The sequence below is a fragment of the Bipolaris zeicola genome (genome assembly GCF_000523435.1).
Source record: "Bipolaris zeicola 26-R-13 unplaced genomic scaffold scaffold_90, whole genome shotgun sequence".
NCBI classification, from domain to species: Eukaryota; Fungi; Ascomycota; class Dothideomycetes; order Pleosporales; family Pleosporaceae; genus Bipolaris; species Bipolaris zeicola.
The window spans coordinates 39,511-56,935 of NW_006912139.1; the positions used below are offsets into that span (position 1 = coordinate 39,511).

Consider the following 17,425-nt stretch of genomic DNA (forward strand, 5'->3'; position numbering starts at 1 on the left):
GTCTAGGTGGGCGCCTTTGAAACTTCGTTCCAGCTCTGCGTGCTTGTCTGTCAGCAGTTCCCCATAGGAGGTTGCCGGCCACTAATGAACCTCTCAGGCCCAGTGCCCCAGCGCAAGATATACAGAGTTAATGCCCAAAGTGCATGACCCGTCTTTCTCTGCACTGCACATGAAGTCCCTACTGGCAAATCCTTCTTGTCCACCAACCAGCCAGCCAACCACCACCCCAACTCCGACATAGCTCCTTCTGTTCAAGCTGCAGCACCGAGACATGCTCGCATTCATGCCTGCACAACCCTCGACATCTTCTTCGGGTACGTCGGCTCTCAGCCAGCCTGCCTGCCTATCTGCAGCCCGCCAACAGGCCACTGAAGCTCCATCGCTGACATGCTGCACAGGAATAAATTACTGGTATGGCAGCGGAAGTCTGCCAGACACCCTCCAAGGTCTTCCCCAAACAGCATCCAACCCACGCTTGATGCGCCGTGCCTCGGACGCTGTTGCACAAGCAGCGGGAATCCAAATGTGAGTGCACATTTCACCAGTCTTTTTTTGTCCAACACAGTCCCGGAGGACCCCTCTCCCTCAGCCGGTGTGTGTGTGCGTGTGTATATGGATATGTGTATGTTGGTACACATCCATCGGTGCGAGTGTGCATATGTGTGTATGGATATACATACGTACGTACGCGGTAGGCACGGTGCAGCTCATCGGTCTCTGCTCCGGTCTGGTCTGGCAACCAAAACCCTCTGTCTCGTCGACTGCCCGTACTCTCCGCCTCGTGGGTCGCCATTGTCGCCGACACATTCGCCTTCAGACCCGACCCAGGATCCAAACCGCCATTGTCTACCAGTACGGAGCAGACAGCTCCGAAGTCCCGTCACGATCCGGAGATGCCAAGGGCGACATGAAAATCGCGAAGCTCTGTTCCAACGATCATCCTCTTTTGTTTCGGCAAGGATCGGCGGCACCATCTTACATCCTCGTGTCGTCTGCTTGTCCTCGGCAACTGGACTGCTCACTGAGACGGAGAGAAAAAATCACACCATTCAAAGGCTTACAATTACCGCAAAGGTAATTTGATAGACCTGTCTGCTGGCTGCGCCGTGACCATGACACGTCCATGCCCACTTGTCTCGGGATTTTCATCGGCATTCGTTTCGGAAGACGAGACCTGGGCACCGTGTGCGCGGGGTCCAACGCACCATCGATAGTGCGCATATCAGCGCAAACCTAGCCGACAACAGGCGCAGGCACAGGCGGGATGCGCTCGCCTACCAAAGGAGCACAGAGGCATCTCATGTCACCACTTTTTGTTCGAGGACCGTGAATTTACTAACAGCTCATTAGCCAGGACTCGTCTGAATGGGACGAAGGCCAAGTTCCACTCCATCTCGACAACAGCCAACAGACCAATCTTGTGATTCGACCCCCGGCAGCGTCCGCCGCTGCGAACCACAAAGCCCCGCTGGCACCCAAGCAAGGCCTTGGGGGCGCCCTGGCAAACGCTCGAGGCCAGCAGCATTCGCCCATTGCCGGCACCTATGCACTGCGGACTCCCCGTGGTAAAATCACGTCCATAGCGTGCGAGAGCTGCAGGAAGCGAAAGTCAAAGGTTCGTCCCAGATTGTACCCCCAATTGACCTGCTAGCGGGCCAGCTAACACGTCTTTTTTTGTTAAAAAAAAGTGTGATGGTGTCCGACCAAAATGCAACACCTGTCAGTCAAAGAACCTCACGTGCGTGTACGATGTCGCAGAAGACGGTAAGACAACGACGCAGCTGCGCGCCCACGTACGGCGACTGGCCAAGGAGCTAGAGGACATGAAGTCAATTATTTCCCTGCTTGCTATGACACCAGATCGTGCGTTGGCAGCAAGCTGGGCAGCAGAGATTGAGAAGAATGGATTCGCCCATCATTCCGCCGACGATGTCAGAAAGGCACTTTCAGGACCCATGGCGGGGGATCCACATGAGCCGCTTCTGGGATCAAACCACGAGTCCTTGGCAGGTCCGACACCAGCTCTTCCAGAAGGCGACTCGTTCGGAACGCCTGGTAGCGAGGCCTTTGCTACCGCTCCCCACCACATGGGTGCCTCGCCGTATGGCGAGTCCTCTCGGGAAGACAGGTAATTGCTTACCCGCGCTACAAGTGAACCAAACGCTGACCCAAACCCCCAAGCCGAGCACAAAGTCATTCGTCATTGGTCTTTTCGCATGACGCAACCCCGGTTGATGGCACGGTAGCGATGAACCCACCGCCGATGACGCTCGAAGACTCAACAAACGCACTGAGCAAGTTCAGTTTCGACTGCGCATTTTACCGGAGGACGAAGCGGGATCTCCTTGCCAACGGGTGGAGTGAGGTGCAAATATTTGGCCGATGTGAAATTGACGTGGATACTCTGTTGCTTGGCTTCATGGACCTGCAAGATACACAGCCAGTTTCGACATGGTGTGCAAGGGCTTGCAACAGAATACTGCCAACAGCGTCTCTTCCAGTCCGGCTTGCGGCCACTTGGCTCCTTACAAAGTTGATGCGGGTAAGTGCTGAAATGGCCTTTTTCGCAAGGGACCGTGTCTGATCCAATCTCCAGTATCTCATCTGGCCGAGTGCCGAGAATATGAACGGGAACCCGGACTGGATGATGCCGACAATGGGAAAGCAGGAAAATTCGCCGTACGACATGCTGATCGACCTTGTTCCATGGTATGTTGTACCCCAGCTCTTTCTCCCATCCACGATATTTGGCCTGCTCTTTCTCCCACCATAAAATCGACTTTGCTTTTTTCCATCCTTGGTATCTGTCCATGCTAACGTTTTCGTCCAGGCCTCAGGTACGACAGTTGCTATACCAACACCCCCAGGAATTCTCAGTTAGCCACTTCATTAGCCAAATTGGCATCAAATGGCCACATGCCGACGACGCATGCCACTACTGGGACATTGAGGCTGGATACTCACGAATGACTCCCCTTTTCGAAAGCACCATTACCGAGTTGGCCAACTGGACCATTGACCCCAAGATTCTCAAAATCATGCCGCAGCTCGAAGGCAACATTCCCACTCGGCCGTACTCATAAAGCTGCGTAGCGTTTTCCCAAGACTCGGTCGTAGTGGCGTGTTTTATTTTAGCGGAACGTTTTTTTGCTCAAACGAGTGCATCATTTGCATAACTGGATTTCGCATGTCTGGAGGAATTTCTGGTTTGTCTTTTCCCATGCTCCTCCTCCTCCCACTTTGCCCTGGTTCCGGAGGGTGGGTGCGTGTATAATATCTGAGTAGTAGTAGTAGTGAAAGCGGTTAGAAAGCTTTCAGGTGAACTCGGGCTGGTGTTTGTTTCCCGCCAACAGCAAAGTCGCATTGGGTTGTTTTGAGGAACCATTATGTCGCATAGTAACCAAGGTGTTAGGGAGAAAGCCGGATGCTTTTCTTGTTGTTGTAACCCTTCTTTTAACTTGCTTGTGCCATTGTCTTATGGAGTTTTTTGGGGGGGGAGGGCGGTTAGACGGAGAGAGTGTGAGAAAGGTTTTTGGTGGGAGTGGAGGACCAAAAAAAATCCCTTTTGAAACCTAAAAAATGAAAAAATCTCGCAAATTAAAGGGATCCCCCCCCTTCTCTTGGATGCTTTGTAGTAATGAGAGCAAAACCGTTGGCGTTGCTTGGTTTTGTAATGCCGAATGGGTTTGCTGTGATCGGTGAGCGCGCGCGCATTTTTCGGATCGGGAATACCATTTAAAAAACGCCATGGTCATGCACCCATCGTGCAATCCCCCCTGTTTAGTACGACCATTTTCGATGGCCCCCCATTTGCAAACACAAAAAATCCATGTAGAAAATGGACCTTTGCTAGACAAAGAGGGAAACAAAATGGTTCAAAAAATCCGAACCAGCCCGATTTCCTTCACCCCGTTCCTATTATGTACTTACAAACCGCTCCTCGGGAGCGGGAAAGAAGCACAACCGGGACGAGGGGACGTGTGCAAACCGGCCAACCACCCACGGCGGGTGCGGGCAAGCGCCGCACCACAGCAGCGCTGTCAATTCCGCGGATATCTTACTTGACCTACTTTCCACATTACTCATCTTTGGTTTTCTAGCGTTGCGCGTGCGCGCGCAATTTGCACAACTTTTTTCTTTACTCCACTCTCTTTCTTTAAAACTTGGTGGCGTCCTTTTTTCTCCAAGTCCAACTTTCATGGCAAGTGCCGTGGTATCCACTCTTTTACTTGGCGCGCACGCGCGCTGCGTTGTGTGAGTGGGGATGGGAGTGGGGAGGGTTGGTATGTTGCCAAGGTGGGTGTGTCGGATGGAGTGTCCCGGCATGTGTGCTGTGTGTGCTGCGTGCTGCGTGTGTACGGTGCGGTGCGGCGATCGGGGGTGTGTGACGCAAGAGGTGCGTTTGAGTGGATGTGGATGTGGGTTGTTTTGATGGGTATCGTCATTGCGGGTTTGTATGTGTTTTGTTGTTATTGTTGTTGATGTTTTGGTCCTGTTGTTTTTGCTGGGCAGGAGGGATATGATGAGCATTATATGTAATAATGGTCCTTTGCTTTTTCTAGGCGGTTGGCTTACACTACTCAGCACGCGGCGCTACGAATAGAACATACATGGATAAGTAGGTTTGTAATCGCTTTTTTGGCTCTGCCTTTTTGCTCTTGCTTTCCTCTGCTCCATTTTTTTCTGGGGCGTGGCGGGACGGAGGATACGTTGTGGCTTGAGCAGCTTTTTAAGTGGGTACCCCTTGCGCGTGGACATATCTGTGGCTTGCGGTGCTGGCTTGGCTGTTGTTCTAGACGTATGTGAAGGACTGAGGGACACAGCAGGAGTATGTGTGTGATGGGCTTTGTATCAGGCGAGGTTCCTGTTGCTCTTGTAGCTTTTCATCCAGGGTCTAGGCTAGCTTCATCGACTGGCCAAGTCTGGATTCATCTTTTTCCTATTTTCCCACTTTTCCGCCTTTTGGGGTGATCCTTTCGCAATTCCTGATTCGGCAATTTTGGTATCTCGACTCTATTTGCCGTAAGGGAGATGAGTGGGGACAGCCACGGCGACGTCCCCACTACCTATGTTGTGCTGTACGTGATGCATTCGGCCCACTTCTCTTGCTATTGTAATTCCCTATCAGGCAACTATTTCGTTTATGCAGCCATCCCATGTTATGGGGTCGCTCATCGTCGGATGCTTGCAGTGACGTGCAGACTGGGTCGTGTTCGGGAATAAGACCTGCCTTTGTATCCCTGCCCTGGTTCTTGGTTATGAACAGTTGACACTGGTCCGCGGAGAGGTATGAGGTATTTGAGGCTGAGATTGAACGGCGCGCGAGTCTCGGACTAAATAAAGCGCCCTCAGTTATGCCGTAGCACTTGTTTAGAGGTGCGATATTTACCATACCATTGCCCTATCCGGATCTAGGGTAGCTTCGGGGGTATTTTTTGGCCCGCATAGTTTCCGACGCGGCATTGCCAGTGGAGTGTTTTTACCTAGTCCTCCGAGCTGAAGTCTTGGTATGCGGTCGGTCGCACAAAGGTGGAGAGATAATATATTTTGGCGGGAAGGTAAGGCGAAGGGTTTCTTAGTCGGACACAGGCAGAATAGCTATATTTTTCCAGCTTGGAGGAGGAAGGAACGACATTCTCGCTGCGCTGTGATTGGGAAGGTGGCACGAACCAGCTTCATAAATGAACGCTTTTCTTGGGTCAAGCTGGCAGCATGTCCGCGTTACATGCGTCTGCTTTGAACAGACCTACCTTGACTGCTTCCGTTCCAGCCACTTAATACAACTCCTAGGGAAAAGGACCACATGAGCAAACCACCAATTATCAAGCGACGTTTCGAATACCGAGTCAGCCAAAGGGTCGAGGTCAAACTCCGACTTGCTCTCTTATCTACATGTCACTCTGCATGAAAGGCGTGTGTCGTCCTTGCGATGCAACTCGTCACCGCATCTGGATCGAATAAGATATGTCGGATGTAATGGCCGATTGGTTTAGTCAGACCTCAGGCTGCCTAGGCAGGCTGGATCATGCTTATGCTTATGCGCGAGGCTGAAATAGCTAGAAATCCTCCTGTGACTCGCATACATGTCCCACAGCCATGGATTGTGCGTCGTGCTTTAGCTCTGCTCCACTGTGGGGAGCCTGAGACGAGCTGGAATGTCGTGCAGCGGAGTGCGGATCCCCGTCCGACATGGGGGTTGTGCGTGTGCGTGTTTCGTCACGTACATACGTAGACCAAGCCCCTCGCAGATCCATCATCACCATTGGTCATTCCACCACTGGATTTAGCCTCACTTGTACATGGACGAACTGTCACGATCGTCTGACATGTTGTTGGCTTCGTATTCATGGATACGTGGCTTGATATTGCATCCTAATGGCGTTTTGTTTATCTAAGGGTCCACCCTAGGGACCACCACTGCCCGGGCATCAGCATACTGTTCTTTTCCTCACCGCCCACACACCTTCCACCTACAGGACCATGACAATCAAGACAGACTATGCATGATGCTCGCTTGTCGCTAACACCATTCAGCTCAAATGCAGGCTACACAAAACCTATGCTCTAGAATACCACGGTTACATATGCTAGGTTAGTCAAGTTGGGTTGAGGTAGGGCCTACTATTGAGACCGACACAGAGAGTGTCTTTTGGGCAAAAGAGAAACGAAAGATTGTATCGTGAACAGAACGTTTTTCAGGTATCAAAGTATTGTATTTGTTTAGCTATAACGAAGTCAAGGGTATCATAAGCACAAAGGAAATATTCAGCAACGAACGCAGCCTTGCTGCCGTAAGTATAGACTGCACAATCGCAAAGTCTGCATGTGCGCCTCAGGCCAAGAGAAGTGTCTAAAGAAGATCATCAACCATTACAACTTTTCCATCCACACTCGTACCGTTGGTGTGTCCACATAGGTCCCAAGTGCGCTCAATCCCATTTCCGTCTTGGTCGCCCCTGCCGCCTATCAAGTCTTCCATCTCCGTCACCCATGCCGTGCGCCCGGAGGCGCATCGATCGGGCTGCAGTTCATAGTTGAGTTTACTCCTCAAGTCGCCGATGTATGATCCAAACACCGTCTCCACGATGATCTCATCCTCTGGATCAATCACGCGGACCATCATGCCAGCTTCCTTCCTTGCAGCCAAGATGCGCGATTGCGCTGCGATGCGTGATCGCATGGGCGTAAGAATGGTACCGATTGCGGCATTTGTGGCGGGAAGCCCATATCTTGGTAAGCTCACCACAGAGTCGACGCGTGTCTCTGACCCCACAGCACAGCTGAACATTCCGTCTTCCCGAACCGAGGTAGAAACGGATTCATCCAATGGAAGACTGGTTGAACTAGTGGCACGAGGTGCGAGAGCAAGTTGGGAAATATCAGCCAGCAGAAGTGCTGTGGCGAGCGGCTTACATAGTGACTGGATGGTGCCTTGGGGATCGTGAGGAATGCGGACGTGGCAGAGGGATGGGAACCCATTGTTCATGATACTAGCTGCAAGTATAGAGGTGGCAGTGCAGCAGTTTGGCTCGGGATTTATTGATGGAGATGTTGGTGAGTCGTGTGATTCGAAAGTGAAGGCAGAAAGAGAACTAGCCTCAGATCGAAACTCCCAGTGAAGGTAGCGAAGCGATGGTGAATGAAAAACGGGTGTTGAATCGTGTTCTCGTAGTACGGGCGCCTTGTTTTGGACCAAAGAGAATTCTTCTAGGCCAGCTAGAGAAGGCGACAGGATATCAGCTAGTGTATGAACGCTGATTTCCATGCCAACCAGTGTCAATTTCTGGATCGAGGTCGCTTGCGGCGATGTTACGAAGCGCTGAATACCCTTCTCTGTAATGCCAGGAAGCTCCTCGAGACGAAGACTTCGGAGGTTTGTTGGTAAAGCGTTCAATACCATGTTTGTGAATGAAGTTGCGGGTAGCCCGCATATCGATAGATGACGTAGCTGTGGAAAGCTTCGAAGTGTGCCGACGATGGCTCGGAAGTTGAGGGGCGATGACGAGTTGTTTGGTCCCTGATGCAAGACCAGAGTAGAGAGCTCGGGGTGATTGGAATTCAAGTCAAGAAAATGTTCGGTGGGGTCGCATTCGACAATGTAGTGACCCCTCATCTCGTCTTCGTCTTCCTCGTTAAGTTCGTTCTCAGCATTACCCAGTATCCACGTCCGCTCCTTGAGGTTCGATCGGGTCGATAGCGCATACGATAGCCGGTCGAAAGCATTTGTGAATGGAACGTGGAAGCCAACAAGGCGTTCCAGACGTGGGCATGCCATGACCAGCGACGCCACCAAATTCAGAATCTCCTCTTTCTCGATGGTAGCGTTCTGGTACAAGTTCTGGAAGGCCGGAAGATGCAACTCCTTTACCTGCTCAGCAAGGGTGGAGCTCTCGCGAAGAGTCCTTCGAAGTAGCTTTAGTCGACTGGTCCCCTTTATCTTCAGCCTCGGATGCGCTCCATGCTCTTCATTAGCCAGCACCAGTGCCTTCCGGTACATTGCTGCACTTGCAGCTTTCCCCCACGCCCGACTAGTAAGGGAGAGGCTATGGAGATCTTTTAGATAGCATGTTGCGCATGCTCCCTCTTGGTCCATGTGGATTGGACCTAATTGCGCAACGATACAGTCATAGACTTCTCTAGGCAGGCTCTTGTGGAAATACCCTGGCATTTGATATCCAACGTCCGAGTCAACTCTGGAGTGTTGGAATTGCCGTGATGTATGGCTAGAGAAAATAGAGCGACGGTCACCATATGAGGTTTCGTCCGAAAAGTGTGGTCCAGTGGCTTTGATGACTGAGTGCCTAGGTGTCCGCACAACTACCTGTGGAATTGCTACGGAGCGTAGAGTGCTCGAAGCCCGTCTCTTGAAGCCATTGATTATTCGTGGACGGGATGGTTCGCATCTACATGGAGGTTAGTGGACATGTTTGGGGTTAAAAAAAGTGTAGCGGCTACGAGCACAATGGTCGAGTACGGACGAGACTGTTGGCATCCCCTTGAAAGCGTCTGCTCATGTTCTACATGAAACCATCGTCTGCACTGAAGCGTTCAAACTCGGCGCTATCTACTCCGACTTACAAATCAACAGAGTCTTTCTCTGGTCTTTCTTTTCGGGATTTCGACAAGCGGAACATGATAATGTTATCTTGGGCTGGTACTGAGATCACAAAGCGAGAGTGGCGAAAATGTCATCACAAATCCCGAGTACAAGCGCCAGTTTTGTACATTGGGGGGAAGATAAGGATAGACGAAACAAAGGCGCAAGACTTTCTCGGCGAAATAAGTATCTTTGGTTGCATGAAACATGTCAGCACGGGGCCTACCTTGCCAATACTCATATATCTGCGCACAACATATTCAAAAACGGGTCAGCACGGCCGTTGCCTCACAGGCATGATGCCATCACCGAGTCACGAGCTGTTCTGTACCAAGGGACGCCCCAAGACGACGAGCTTACACCGGGCAAGATGGGCGATGCAATCAACAGAATGCGTGGGCGCCACAGACGAGTCATGGCTTTGACAGCCTCAGCTGGGCCGTCTCCTAGACCAGGGGAACTTGCCACGAGTTGGGATGGCTAACGGTGTTAGCTTCAGTAAGTGCGCTGATATGGTTGAGCGAAACGTTGGCTGTGCATGACTGGCAACAAGCGTGACTGAGGACCGTGTGCCGTGTTTCTGTCGCCGTGTTTTTGTCGCAGTGTTAAGTTTGTGGACCGGACGGTCAGATACCGTTCTGAGAAGGCAGCATCTGACCGATAGGCATCCTCCGTGTCTTAGTTGATGGTGATATGGTGGATCTCGCGAACATATTTGCGATGGCAGCACGTGAGGCTGAGGAGCTGTAAAAGGGTCATCCACCTGCACCCCTGGACGGCGATCAAGTCCCTGGTCTTCGGTTCTTCTCGCCAATCGAAGCGCGGGCTTTAGAAGACACTAGAAAAGACGCCAAAGAAGGCGCCAAGCATTCGATGTTGTGGAGAGAGCTAAAGATCCGCGATCTGGTGGCCCTTGTCCTACTAGCAAACCGCGCAATTGCAACGAGGCCTTTGGATTGGAAGATTAATATCATTTAAGGTGTGGCTTAATCACCATATCTGCAGGCAACACGTGGTAAATGCCTGTGCAACACGAGAGCTGATACCCACTCTCTCTGCACCGTGCCTTGCATACTTATTGCTCACGGATGGTCATTCGCCATTCCCAGAAAAACTATGCCAGCTTGTGCCGCACTCAACACCAACATGGGGCCAATACAAATTGGTCGTCAGCCAGAGACGTGCTATATGCTGCATGTGCTTGTTCTTTGACAGCGGCCCAGTTCCCGCCCGGTCGTTTCACTCCATCCACGTTCACAGAGTCTGTAGATTAGATAGTTTGTAAGCTAATTTTTTCAGCACCGTAAATGAAAACAAAGGTACCGGTTGCCTGGAACATCGAGATATATGGTTGGGATATCAGGTCGCATACGAAGCCGCGTCGTAACCAAGGTTCCTCAGAATAAAGGGATAGACCTACGCTACACGGCAAGCATCGAACACAGCACTAACATGCCGTGAATTTTAGCGTATTAGCCTTCGACGCCGAAACCCTTCAGAACCAAACTTTGAGCTTTTGGTCCCCGAATGTTCCGAAATTGCGTTGAGCGCCAAAACGGGCGCGAGAGCTTGCGCACCTTATCGTGGCACTTTGGAAGGAGGGGTACCTAAACAGTCCCTCGCCGATATAAACCCCTTTTGGTAACTCAGCAACACGAAATTTGTTCAAAAGCTGGGATTCTATGTGTTGGCAAAGCACAGACAGACTCGGCATGGCAGTCAGTTCGGTATCAGTATGGTCACGTGATGGAATCACAGTAAGATCAGCTTCTAATAGCAAAGCTCCTGGATCGACTACACCCGGAAAATTTCGTGCGGAGCTACTTTAGATATACTCTCTTTCTGTATGCTCGAGCCGTACCGTCGAATTCAGCCGAGACTTGGAAGACAGCGGATAGGGTATTCAAGGGTTCTGTACATACATATGAGCGGTACGTTACGCCAATTGCTCAAGTCATATGCTATTGAGCATGGATTCAATTGCCAGCCAAACAATAACCAGACCCCAGAGGAGCACTGTAAAGTGCCTGGGACGGCTCAGCTAGTGCTGCCGCTGGGCACCAATGACGATGACGCTGAAAGTATTCCGTCCGATACTAGTTAGTGTACGACAGAACCAAAGTCGGCCCCAGCACAACCGCATCACCAAAAGAACACCGCTACTTGCATACTAAAACATCAACTAAGCGCCATTGCAGCATAGCTTGTAGTCTTCGTTACTTTTGTATACGACTAGAACGTGAAAGAAGAGCACGTGCAGGCCGGCAATGCGTGGAGCCGGAGGGAGTTGGCCATGCAAGTCCGGGGATTGAGCGGAGCCGTGTGCGTGTACTACTAACGAGAACTGAGGATGCAGCAACCTGCGAGGCGATCAATTAGATCCCTATTTCTTTTCTAAACTATAACGGGCTGCTACACGGTTTGTCTCATCTTCGCCCTGCAGACATCGAAGATGCGGAGCACAAGCACGTCGCAGATCCGTCGATCCTAATCACCAACCGCCCTTTTGCACGAGGCATAGCACAAGATGCAGTGCAAGCTCAAATTTACTCGTTGATCAGCAAACTTGCAAGGGGAAATCACGAAGATCATGTTGCAACGTATGCATGCAATTTTGTGATCAATGTAACGACCCAATTCGGAATGTGGGTCCAGCCTTACCTCTGCTGCCATCAAACAGCCAGACGCCACACATCTTTTAGCACGCTACGCCCCCGCTTTCAATATTCGCACGAAATCATAGATGTGCCCTTTTCAACTATCGAAGACAGTGTGATGCACTCTTCATTGGTGGATTATACAATTTCAATCCCACGGTTCTACAGCAGCAACTCGAGCATAACACATTAAGGGACTTTGGCTAGTATGGCCATCTTCTCGCCGGATCCCCAGGTGTTTGAGCCAGACTAAAGGAAAGAAAAAAGGAAAGAGATTTGTGAGAGAGTGATGCATATGTAGTGCTGTCCACCCAGAGCAAGTCCATCAAGTCAATCGCGTGGACGATAACGATCTTTGAAATTCATAATCTTTACCTGTGATGGCTTTTCCAAGCACATCGTCCCTGGTACTCCTGGCCATTGGTCTAGTAGTAGCAAAAGTACATAAATCTATATCAGCACACCACTCTCATCTATAAAGCAACAACTGACACCTTTCAGTTTCTCTACGTGGGCCTTACATGTCCAACAAGACACCTACCGGGCCCCTGGTACACACGCTTCACACACTACCGCCTCAAACATGCCGTCGTCACCGGCCAACGCATCTTCTACATCGACTCACTGCACGAGAAGTATGGCCCAATTGTCCGTCTCTCACCCACGGAAGTGGGTGTTGCCGACCTCGATGCCTTCAAGGAGATCCACAAGATCGGCACAAGATACATGAAGAGCGAATGGTATCTTCGCCTCGCCAACTTCCCCAAAGCCGGTGTCTTCACCATGCTTGACCCGCGCGAGCATGGTCCGCGGAGGAAGCTGTTGTCTAGGTCATTCAGCCGATCTTATCTCGTACAGTACTGGGAACCCGTCGTAAAAGAAAAGGCGCTCCTCGCCGTGCAAAAGATCAAAGCAGACGCCATGAAGAGCACAGCAGATGTGTACAACTGGTGGATGCTACTCGCCTCGGACGTCAGTGCCCATCTCGCCTTTGGCGACTCCTTTGGCATGCTCGAAGACGGACGCGTAAGATATACACTCTCTTTCCCCCACCCTCAGTTCAAAACAACTTTATCTCTGCAATACTAACGGCAACACACCACCAGACCAATCAATTCATGCGCGTCCTCAAAAAACTCACCATGGGCGCCGGCATAATGGTCGAAATGCCTCTGCTCCGCCTCCTCCGCTTCATCCCCGTCACCGCCATACAAGAAATGTTCAACGCCAACGAATTCATCCTACAAGGCGCGGGCAAAGCCGTCGAAACCGCGTGTTCCCGCACAGGTGAAAACAACATCTTCGCCAAGGTAATCGAAGACTGCGAAAAGGAAGGCGAAGGCCACATCGACGACATGGATGTCCGCATCGAGGCTATGAACGTCATCATCGCCGGCACAGACACGACCGGCGTCACGCTGACATACCTGACGTGGGCGGTGCTGCAGCGACCCGAGTTGCAGGCTGCGCTTGAAGCAGAAGTTGCGGGTTTACAAGAGGATTTTACAGAGAACGATCTTATGAATCTGCCGTTGCTTAATGCGGTGATTGAAGAGACGTTGAGGTTGTATGGTGCGGCGCCGAGTAGCCTTCCGAGAGTTGTTCCGCAGGGAGGGACGAAGTTTGCGGGCCATTTTATTCCACAGGGGGTGACGGTGGATACGCAGGCGTATACGTTTCATCGTCATCCGCAGATTTGGAGTCAGCCTTTGATGTAAGTTTGTTTAACGCGACTGACCCGTTATTTATTACAACTGTTTTATGGCGAGGGTTTATTAACGGTACATGCTAGATTCAACCCCTACCGCTGGATCCCCGATAAGGAAACTGGGGTGGCCGAAGCACTCTCTCCCGCTGCCAAACTGGCATTTCACCCGTTTGGAGCGGGCGCCCGGTCGTGCATTGGGATTCATCTGGCGCGCATGGAGTTGCGGTATGCGTGTGCGTTTTTCTTTCGCGAGTGTCAGGGGATAAAGTTGGGGAGGAGGACGACGCCTGAGAGTATGGAGTTTGAGGTATGTTTCTTCTTTTCCTTTTTTACATGATGTGTTTTTTTTTTGGTTTGAACGCGAATGAGAGATGTGGGCTAACGAAAGCGATTAATTTTAGAACTTCTTTCTCATTGCGCCAAAGGCGCATCGGTGTGAGATTACGTTTAGTGAAGCGCAGTAGGAGGTGTTCGCGGGGTTGAGTTGGTGGATAGAGGGAAGAGACTTTAGTTTGAGGTGTGGCTCATGGGTATGTTGATCGTGCTTGTGTGGCAGACGATACGATACGAATAAGATGAATTTTATGCAGGGAAATATCGGGTATAGCAATTGAAGAATCAAGTTTGAATATGTAATGACTTTTGAAGAAAACAGTTGAGGATTCCTTATAGCAACACGTCCGGATTACGAAAACGGCCTAAACGTCAACAGCATGTCCAGCCCTTATGTCAAACAAGTCAAGTTATAAAAATCTCATTCAATTAATTACTTTCATGGCTAAAGATGCGAAACCATTACCATAACATTCATATCCCATAACAACCCTCCACAAACAAAACATCTTCATGCTAACAAGCGCTTAAACCCTCTTGGTATCAATACACTCATTTCTCCTAAAGCACGCAACGAATTACATCCCACTCAGACTATTCCATCGCTTACAAGAAGAAAGCAGCAGCGGCAAAGAGGGCAGCAAATCCACCAGACACAGCAACCGCAGGCGCAGCATTAGCAGTAGCCTGAGGGAGCCCCGAGCCAGTAGGCGTGCCAGTACCGGTAGGACGAGTACCATTTCCAGCACCAGCACCACCGCCAATAGGCGCAGAGGGAGTAGGCTGGCCAGAAGTAAATGGAGCGTTGGAGACGGGGGTGGCACCCGAGTATGCGGGCACACCGTCCTCGCTGTCAGAAACAGTGGTGTTGTTGGGGTTCAGGACCTGGTCGATGACGTGGACGACACCGTTGGCAACGAGGACGTCGGCAATAACGACCTCGGCGTTGTTGACGTAAATGCCATCGTCGTTGACGGTGATGGTTACATTAGCGCCGTTGACGGTGGCGATGGAGGTGCCGTTTGCAAGGCGGGTTGAGTAGCCGACGGTGCCGGCAATCACGTGGTAAGTGAGGATCTTGGTGAGGTCGTCGGCGGAGAGGCCGGGAAGGGCAGAACCAATGTTCTGGAAGGCCTGGTTGGTGGGTGCGAAGATGGTTACGTCGGGAGTGGTGTCGACGGTTTGGACCAGGTTGGCGGAGACGAGGGCGCCGCGGACGGAGGTTAGGCCTGCAGCTGTGGCGATGTCGGAGACGGAGCCAGGAATGGTGAGGAGGGTGTCGATGATGTGGATTACACCGCCGGTGAAGTTAACATTCTGGGCTTGTTAGCAAGGGGAAGGATGGAGGTGGATTTGGGGACATACGGCTGTGGTGACGGTCGAGTTGCTTAGGCTTCCAGTGTAGAAGACAACCTTGTCGTCTTCAGTCGTAGCGTGGACGACCTGGCCGCCAGTGACGTTGGTGTACGAGCTGTTAGTCAGAAGCGTAGGAACGAAAGCGCCCTCGTCTGGGATAGCAGAAGATGGGTACGATCCATTGAGGACGTGGTACTGGAGGAGGGCAGTAATGGCGCCCTGGTTGGAAGTCAGAGAAGACAATAGCTGAGGGCTGACTTTCTCAAAAGCCGAGTTTCCGGGCGCGAGGATGGTGATGTTGCTGGCACTGCTGAGTGACTGAAGAACATCTTGAGGGACGAGACCCGCGAGAGTCGACAGTTCGGACGACGATTTCAAAGCGTCAGCGAGACTGGGAGTGTTCTGCGCGACGGCAGCAGCCGCGAGGGCGGCAGCAATAGAGAGCTGCTTGAGCATAGCTAATTGAATGCTGAGATGTAGTGAAGAAAGAAGGACAATAGTAAGAAGAGCAAAGACAGTGGTAGAACTGCTGTCAGGTTAACTTTTTTTGAGTGCCTTACAATTGAGAATCGGGGGGAAACAATGCAATAAGTACCATCACCGCCAGCGACATAGCCACAAGCAAGCCCATCCCGCCTCTTCTCTTGCTAGTCATGCCGTTACCTGTTCCAAGCCCATCAGGAACCGACGGTACCGGCGAGTTCTCTCCAAGACCCCTGCTCGAACCAATTAGGCCGAACAAATGCAGTACGGTGATGCTCGCTACAGGACGAGGCTTATGTCGTGCGGTATGGCCCGGTAAGCACCAGTGATATCATAGATCTGTTGGCCAAGTCACGACACACGCGAATTAATGACGCCTTGAAACTATAGGCCATTCATTTGTTGTAGATCCAAGCACTCTAGTCGTGTCCGCGTGTTGTCGCGAGTGGAAAACCTGAATAGTAGTCATTGAGGCTGTGAATACGACACCTCACGATCGGAGGCTTAGTCCCTCAACCGGCCATCTTCTTTTTTTTTCACTTCTCTTTCCCATCTGTCTGCTGCTTTGCACGTTTCACGGCCGTCAGCAATCGTCTCCCAACGAAAGGGCAAATGTCAAGTCCCCTTGCTGATGGAGTGGCTGGTCTGGTTTCACTCTAGCCCAACTTCAACCTTTTGTCCGGAGAAAAAAGCCCAGGGTCAAAGAGATAAAGATTCTGGAATGGTAGTACGTACTAGCCCCAACTGCAGGGGAGGGGTAAGAAACGTGTTGTCAGTTCTCGATCGGCAATGTGTGGGGTAGACAAGGGCTAACTAGCTTGGCCGACGACACCATCACCTAATCAAGTGTGCAGGGGGAGAAACCAACCGTATTTTATGATCAACCTCGACTCTTGACCATACGATGCGTGCATCGAACATGCCAGCAGTAGATCGAAGAATACCTTGGGGAGAAGACGAAGGATTGCGCGTCCCCGTAGCGCTGGCCTTGCATACTTTCCAAACCACACCACTTTTTGTCTTGTATTCTAAAGGCTGAAAGGCTTAACCTGATGGCTGGGTTTAACCCCAAGCTACATGGAGTGTATGAGTGTAACTTATTCATCTACCCCAATCACACAGAGTTTGAAAGCGCACACTCTCCCGTCCCGCTGCCAGCCGACGGCCGTTGTTGCCAGGACACTGTGCTGACTGTTGCTCTTTCTCCCATGTTCCATCCAAACTAAGTAGTATATCCAGATCGCCATGCACAAGCACAATTGCACATCTCTCCATCTCTCCACCCATTCAATCCGACATAAATCCCAAGCAATCCTTAGCCATCCTCACTGCCTCACCCAAGCCATTTACCCCACCGGCGACTTTTCGCCGCGATCCTCTTCGGACGCCTTACTATCTCCACACCTACATTGGCACCGCATGTAGCTGTATGTACAACCAACACATCCTACACGCGCACCCTCTCCACCCCCAGGAAAATCCGCCAAAAAATCCCCTGCTGGGAAAAGTATTACACAGAAAAGCACAGCCCCTTGAGTCCCCCGCGCTATCCTAGTAGGTAGTAAGTCATTTGTAAGCGGGCGGCAAACAAACCCAACACCCTGGTGTCAACCACCTCGCCTAACCGCGCCACCCTTGTTGCATTTGTCCCGAGCATCGAGCAACTTTCTTTCATTTCCACACTTTGAACTTGAGATCCTTGCCCTTTCCTTTGATGCGCGTGTTTTGCCGCTGGGTACCTGATCTTTCCCGTTTCTCTCTTTCTTTTAATAATCCTAGATCTAGAACTCG

General features: G+C 51.2%; 4 protein-coding genes across 4 annotated transcripts; 2 read left to right on the forward strand and 2 right to left on the reverse strand.

The window, feature by feature from the left end:
• Positions 1-283: 283 nt before the first annotated feature.
• On the forward strand, positions 284-3,083 carry COCCADRAFT_98128 (uncharacterized protein; the record flags this gene model as incomplete). Its single annotated transcript, XM_007714841.1, has 7 exons — positions 284-314; positions 399-525; positions 1,351-1,615; positions 1,689-2,128; positions 2,182-2,542; positions 2,597-2,709; positions 2,831-3,083. 7 exons carry the CDS (start codon positions 284-286, stop codon positions 3,081-3,083), a joined length of 1,590 nt encoding a protein of 529 aa, XP_007713031.1.
• Positions 3,084-6,850: 3,767 nt separating this feature from the next.
• COCCADRAFT_37423 (uncharacterized protein) lies at positions 6,851-9,134 on the reverse strand (the record flags this gene model as incomplete). The annotated part of the gene is made up of 2 exons (XM_007714842.1): positions 6,851-8,903; positions 9,079-9,134. 2 exons carry the CDS (start codon positions 9,132-9,134, stop codon positions 6,851-6,853), a joined length of 2,109 nt encoding a protein of 702 aa, XP_007713032.1.
• A 3,000-nt stretch (positions 9,135-12,134) lies between these two features.
• COCCADRAFT_37424 (uncharacterized protein) lies at positions 12,135-13,926 on the forward strand (the record flags this gene model as incomplete). Its single annotated transcript, XM_007714843.1, has 5 exons — positions 12,135-12,194; positions 12,256-12,780; positions 12,861-13,468; positions 13,547-13,769; positions 13,864-13,926. 5 exons carry the CDS (start codon positions 12,135-12,137, stop codon positions 13,924-13,926), a joined length of 1,479 nt encoding a protein of 492 aa, XP_007713033.1.
• Positions 13,927-14,401: 475 nt separating this feature from the next.
• Positions 14,402-15,607, reverse strand: COCCADRAFT_5663 (uncharacterized protein; the record flags this gene model as incomplete). The annotated part of the gene is made up of 2 exons (XM_007714815.1): positions 14,402-15,112; positions 15,161-15,607. 2 exons carry the CDS (start codon positions 15,605-15,607, stop codon positions 14,402-14,404), a joined length of 1,158 nt encoding a protein of 385 aa, XP_007713005.1.
• Positions 15,608-17,425: the final 1,818 nt, after the last annotated feature.